We start from the raw sequence: 6,804 nt of genomic DNA, 5'->3' as shown, positions 1-6,804 counted from the left end.
CAGGACTCCGGCAGAAACAAGACCATTGCTGCCTCGACTGTTCCTCTGGGCGGGGATAAGGGCGCGTGGACTGTGGGAACCGTTAGGTCCAGGACAGAGGTGCCGTTATAAAGGCAAACTTTTCCAGCGGGAAGAGCTGGTTAGCAAATTCACCGAGCAGGCCTCTGTTTACATGCGTGTGCTCAGTAACTTCCCACGTTATGCCTTCAATACGGGTGTCAACCCATGGGTGTGCAGACTGGCCCATTTCTAGCGTATGAAACAGATGATACGGAATTAAAAAATACTCGTGGAAACAGAAAGCATTTATTATTGCTATAATCAAGGCAAGATCTCTGAAAACAACCGGCCTTGAAAATGGAAGTAGAATCAGAACCGTTATTCATGAGTTTACAGTTTGTTCTTTGCTGTTCAGACTTCACGGTTTCACACACAGCATCTATCACAAGACGGACCTTTATTATACAAGAGGAGGAAGAATGAACTTGGAAGTCACAAAGCATGGCTTAACTACCTCACTAGTTACCTGACTTCAGACACATCACTTACTTGCTGAGAACCTGTTTCATCCTGTTTAAAGAAAAAAATAAAATAAAAAAAAAAATAAAGGACAGGGTGGAGGGGCCAGAAGGAACCCAGCCCCTTGGACGATCTACTGAGAGAACGCGGCTGATAACTACGAGAAGGTGAATGAAACTGCTCGGTATGCTTGAAGAAATTACACAAACTAGAGTGTCCCTAATACCAGTGCTCGTCACCCCCGCAGGGAGGCGCAGGAGTCCTCATCACGTAGTCTACATGCCTGGCAGCCTGCGTTGACAGTCCCCGAGCATCGGAAATCTTGGGGCAGGACAAAGGATATGAGCGACCAAGCCTCCAAACTCACTGAGGAAGGAGCTGGCTTGACAAGCCACGTAATACGGACCCAGCTTGGCCCCAGAAACACTTTGTCACTTTTATTTTACCTCAATATACATCTGTACAGGCAATAATAAAAAGGCTATTACACAACAATTCAGTGAGTTTTACCTAGTTTCAAGAATAATGCATATGCAGTTACAAATGGGAGGTAGAAACACTGTATTAAAGACCTAAAAATACAAACATCATATAAATAAATGTTCAAATTAAGTGCTGGAATTTCATACAGATAAATAAGGTAAAAATTACATTACTTCGTCAAAGTAAAAGAAAAACCATGTTTTTGTTTGTCTTTATCAGTACGCTAAAGTCAGATTAATGCCAAAGAGCTTCTGTGCAATTTGTCAGAGTTCAGATTATGTTATCTAAAAGGATAAAGATATAAGGATTAAAAGTGGAGAATGTTTATTCAAGTATTCAAGCAGGTGAGTAAAAGAAATCAAACAATACACGACGTAGGAACGGTTTCTGGAAGGATGTTAACTGCCCGCATTCTCCACGTCTAGCTATCTGGTGACTAGCTATCTGGTGAACTGCCAGGATTAACGTGAAAAATACATATTAGGCTGGAGAGAGAGCTGCCCATTTTCCTAAGAGAAAACAAACCTCATTTTCCACTAACTTCACGTAGAAACTCCACATCACTAACAAGCCTTTAGGTCGCCAACTTTGTCGTGGCCCGGCTAAAATTCTTGAGAGTCTCCCGACTGATACTCTTTCTAATACTGCCCAAATAAACCTAGCCTTTAGTAAACGTAGAGATCACAGGCGTCAATGCACATTCTGCATGCACGGTAAAAAATAAAACCAAAGGCAAACGACCAGCAACTCAAAAATACCACTGAGAAAATCTGTTACGTGTGGATGAACAGGTTAAAAAAATGCAACGGTCCACATGAACACAAGTTTTTACCGTTTAAAAGCCCACTAGACACTACATGTGAATTCTGGAAAGGGTGTGTGTATAGAATATAATCAAGTAAAATATTTTAAACGAGTCCATTGTGCCTCAGTTAGTTTTAAATTGCAAAATCCAATGCACAGTTGTTTTAATAAATTAGTGCAATATGAAAGATTTTGGAAGAGTAACATGTGTCCATATTAGATCAGATGGAAGATTTCACAATTTCTTCCAAGAGCCTTCTTTCAGCTGGTTCTTAAGCTATTTCCTCCTGAGCTGTTTAAGGATGCGTGCTCAGATTTAGACAAACCTACCCCAGATATCAAACTGCCCGGATGAGATGTAGATTTTTTTTTTTCTTTTTACTTTTATACCTCAGTAAATACATGGGATTTCACACATTGCTCTGATGAACGAGTAAAGAGCCACTCATTTTGTTCCCCTCTTAATCGTCTTTAAGAATAACTGCACTGATAGTTCTATTTCTAAGGTACGTTTATTTACCAGGTTCGAACCGAGAGCCAAGTGGAATACTCTTGCTGCTGCTTCTACAAAGAAAAGGGGAAGGGGTGTCGTCTCCGATAAGGCAGATTTCCTACAAGTATGTAGTTTTGGATTGTTCTTCCTTTGTGAAGTCACTCCTTGCTCTTTGGTAGTCACCAGGTGAGAAACTACGGTTTCCTGGAGATGGGGAACCAGAACCCGAGCTGTCATCCCAAACTTCTCTCCTCAATTCCACCACTGGTCCAGGGGCCGGACCGGCTGCCGCTCACAGGGTCGCGGTGCTACAGCAGAGTGCTGACAATCTTCTCTCAATACTAGTTTTATCTAGAAATAAAGTAAATTCAGAGCAAAAGTCATTTCTGTTTTCAAAACCAAGGGCAGAACAAATGAAACAAAAACAAAAACAAAAACAAAAACAAAAACAAAACCACTTTCCACCTACATCCTTGTCTCTGTTCTATCTTTGCCCCAAAGTGAACCATTCTGAAGATTTTTTCTTCTTTCTGCCTGATAATTGTTTAGATATAATGTCTAGCTCAGTGATGCACAGGAGCAAAATGTAGGTTAGCACGTCAAATAAAGAAAATTTAGGTTTTAATAGCTAGCTTGCTCACAACTGCACATAATTTTAGAATTGCAGTCCCCTTGAGGCTCTTCAAAATGTGGTGTGACCACATATGCTCCCAAGCCCCTCCTCAAACACCAGGGCTTATACTCCACAAATGGTATCATCATCCTGGCACTCTCTAAATCTCCACTCTGTTGTCTATACCAGATCTGGGGTACGTAGGATCTTCATAAAGTTCTTTTTTTTTTTTTTCTTTCACAATTTTTGAGAGGAGAGAGAGCACTAGCGGGGGAGGGGCAGAGAGGGGGGAGAGACAGGATCCGAAGCAGGCTCTGCGCTGAAGCCCACAGGGCTTAAAATAGTTGCATGTATTATTATTTAACAAAAACAGAGTTCTCTACATACACAAACACACATCTTCCAACACGGTAATGCGGTATAAAAATCAAAAGCCATCAATCATTACATTATAAGCATGATCTCCGTTCCTCAAACAACTCTCTCATCTTTTAGAAGCAGCAGCAGACCGCAGTAAGAATCAATGACTTGCCCAAAGTTGGAAAGCCAAGATTCAAACCCAGGCAGTACGACTCCAAACTCCAAGCTCTTCCTGCTGCACCCGTAGGAGGCAACTCAGCTGCAATCAATAACACACCACTTTCCAAGTCAACTTACATTTATGTACGTTTTCAATATCTGCAGGGTCCTGGAGGATCTTCGTTAGGCCTTCCAAAAGAAGGGCTGCCTTATGATAGCGATAAACAATATCTTCTGTCTGCTGAAACATCTCATCCAGGGCTGCAGACTGAACCTGAAGCCAAGTCAGCAAGAGCAAGGAGATTCTCAACTTTTCCACGAAAATACACATCCATCTGGGCAATGCAGCTTTAAATGATATCTAACACATTTTGACGAGATGATATAATCTACCAAACTATACAAAACTTACTCATAAGACTCATCAGATGAGCAGTGTAAAGGAGCTTCTTGATGAAAGTTACTTCGCCTTCAAACATAATCCCGTACTCAGAGAGATTCAGGACTCAACATTTATACTTCTAAATTGGCTCTTCTACGGCTACACTAAAAAGTTTATTGTAAACATATACTCTGACACTAGGGCAACCTGACATTTCATTAAGGTAGATTTTGTTATAATAAGATAATTAAATGGTGGTAAAAGTCATTTAATAGCTTCCTTTAGCCAAAGAACTTTCTGGCATAGTCGCCCATTCACTCAGGGGTGTTTACAAGTGCCAAGCGCTGCACATACCACGAAGGAGAACTCACAGTCTGGAGGGACACACAGGCCTGACAACATGGCTTGCTCATTCCACGAGACACGTGGCTGTGTAGGAGGAAGCCCCGAGATGGGACGGAACACATACCGGGCACATCTAACCGCCCCGTGGCACGCGGAGATTAGGGAAAGCCTCCAGGAAGTGGTGTGTAGGCTGAGTCATAAAGGAGTAGAGGTGATGAGAAAGGTGGGCAGGGGCTTTCCAGAAAGAGGAGACTGTAGTATTATGCACAGGTCATGACTATTTGAGAAGTCTTCTCAATGGTATTCTGATTTCCTTGTTAAAAAGTAGACGACAGGCCCAAAATGGCACCACTTAGGCCAAGTCAGTAAGCCAGGACATAATACCTCACCTGACTGCAGTTCCAATACCCCAGGTATGTAACCTCGAACCAGTCAACATGGCATTTCCTGGTCAGCACTAGGAAATTTACTGATTGACCCCTTCCTTCCCCACTTCAGTTTCCCTTAGAAGGGCAACTTTGCCTAAACAACGCATTCCTTGCTAACGAATTCCTTTCCTCTTTTTTACTACCCCCTTCTCCCTTCAAACACCTTTGTTTTATTTAGCTCAGTAAAGCTCTCCTCTACTTGCTAGATGAAATGCTGCCTGATGCATGAATCATTTCACAAAAGCCAATTAGATCTTCAATTTTACTTGGCTGAATTTTGTTCTTTAACATTCTCTTCAGTCATTAAAAGCCGGGACTGCCAGTAACCCAGTATCCTGATGTGTACTTGCCGATATCTGTTTCTTTCAAAAAATACTTGAAAGCCACTTACAATAAAACAAATAAAATGGGTACAGAAAATCCATTCTGAAAAGGATGAAGAAATAACTAAACATGGTGCTAATATCACGAAGTTTGCTGTGCAGCCGGGGCAAAAGGAGGGACTTATTCAAGTTACGCTGCTCTTGTTATCAGAAAAGGAAGAACAGCCAAACTCCTCAGGAGAGGACATTTTTCTTGGCCCCAAGTTTTAAAAATAATTTATCATATGAAGTCTCAAACCAGTATAGAGTGATGCAATGCCTATTATTCATATCAATAGTTTAGGGCAAAATAATGTATGTTCTGCTTATCAACAGTTTATACTCCAAAGTCATTTTCATTTGACTTTTGATAATGGCTTGCGGAATAAGGCCAAGGGTAACATAACCGTACAATTCAAAGTAGACATATTCTGGGGGGAGGAGGTAGATTTATTATGTTAATGTGGCAAAAATAAGATTGCTCAATAATTTTTTCCCCCACTAAACTACTTAACTAACAGTCTCTAATTTCATCACTACTTCAGAGCAACTTTTCCCCCATGAGATAGAAACAAATTATTTCCAATAGTAGACCCAAATAATTTGAAAAGCAGATTTTACTTTGTGTCTATACTTCAGTAAGGTCAGTAAGTGGAATCTGGGCACGTGGACTTTTGAGGACTGGTAAACAGAGCGGTATTTTTCCTAATGTTTTATTATGCCAGAATTTCTTAGCACAAAATGCAGAAACAGATCCAGCCAAAGCGTTTAGATGCAAAGTATAAGAAGATTAGATCATGCCTAAGGTTAGCAATTTTTAGGAGGTACAATAACACTTCACCAAATGCGGTAACCAACGTTATTCAGTGTGTCACCTGTGCTCATGAAGTCCAAGTCCTCCTTTAGTAAGAGGCTATCACCGTGTTTGGGACTTGGGAGCAGTCAAGGGCACAAACTCTTTAAAACGATAAGGTCAAGCAGGTATTCAACTCAAAAGATACTCTTAAATAATGTTAAACCGTAGAAAGGGTTACCATTTCTACAGCACAATTATAGATGAGTTTCTCTGCAGTCACGCTGCTGATTTCATCAATAAATCTCTGTTTGTCAGAGAAGAAGCGAGTCAGCTCTTCCGTAAGTTTCTTGCACATGGTGATGCAGAATTTGTATCGTTCATTCAAATTCTTGACAACTGAAAAGAAGTTGAGATGAGAATTTTATTTTTCCTCCACAAGTAAAGTCACAGTGACGTGCACCTTTCCTGCTGATTTAAGGAAAGTGACATTAAATGATCCCTGAAAAAAATGACCGGGGTTGGGGTGGGTGGCTCAGTCGATTAAACGTCCAACTTCGACCCCGGTCATGATCCCACAGTTCATGCGTTTGAACCCCACGTCGGGCTCTGTGCTGACAGCGCAGACCCTGGAGCCTGCTTCAGATTCTGTGTTTTCCACCCCCTCTCTGCCCCTCCCCCCACTCTCAAAAATAAACATTAAAAAACAAAAAAGACCAGAAATCAGATTCTTTCATGTGTTCTCTTCCGGTTCAGAAAAGCACTTCCAACTGTCCCTGTATGAATTAAATGGCAAAAACAAAAAACAGAAAAATCAGAATCTTTCCCCAGTTAAGAATATTTAAATGTTTTTTAAAAATTATTATCTATTTATTTTGAGAGAGAGAGAGAGAGAGAGAGGGAGGGGTGGGGGGAGGGGGGAGAGAGAGAGAGGGAGGGAGGGAGGGAGAGAGGGAGAGGGGGAGAGAGAGAGAGAGAGGGGAGGGGAGAGGGGGAGGGAGAATCCCAAACAGGCTCTGAGCTGTCAGCACAGAGCCTGACTTGGGGCTCGATCCCATAAACC

General features: G+C 41.6%; 1 protein-coding gene across 5 annotated transcripts in view; it reads right to left on the bottom strand.

The window, feature by feature from the left end:
- Window positions 1-287: 287 nt before the first annotated feature.
- ULK2 (unc-51 like autophagy activating kinase 2) overlaps window positions 288-6,804 on the bottom strand; it is a 78,749-nt gene continuing 72,232 nt past the window's right edge. For all 5 annotated transcript variants that reach the window (XM_060647159.3, XM_060647162.3, XM_060647160.3 and 2 more), the window contains 3 exons: window positions 5,983-6,140; window positions 3,570-3,705; window positions 288-2,650 (listed from right to left, as the gene is read on the bottom strand). In XM_060647159.3, coding sequence (XP_060503142.2) covers window positions 2,592-2,650; window positions 3,570-3,705; window positions 5,983-6,140 — 353 coding nt within the window. In that variant the 3' untranslated portion in view covers window positions 288-2,591. The remainder of the gene's footprint in view (window positions 2,651-3,569; window positions 3,706-5,982; window positions 6,141-6,804) is intronic.

Source organism: Panthera onca, chromosome E1, assembly GCF_046562875.1.
Source record: "Panthera onca isolate mPanOnc1 chromosome E1, mPanOnc1 haplotype 2, whole genome shotgun sequence".
Lineage (NCBI taxonomy): Eukaryota > Metazoa > Chordata > Mammalia > Carnivora > Felidae > Panthera > Panthera onca.
This window is presented reverse-complemented; position numbering and strand designations above follow the sequence as displayed.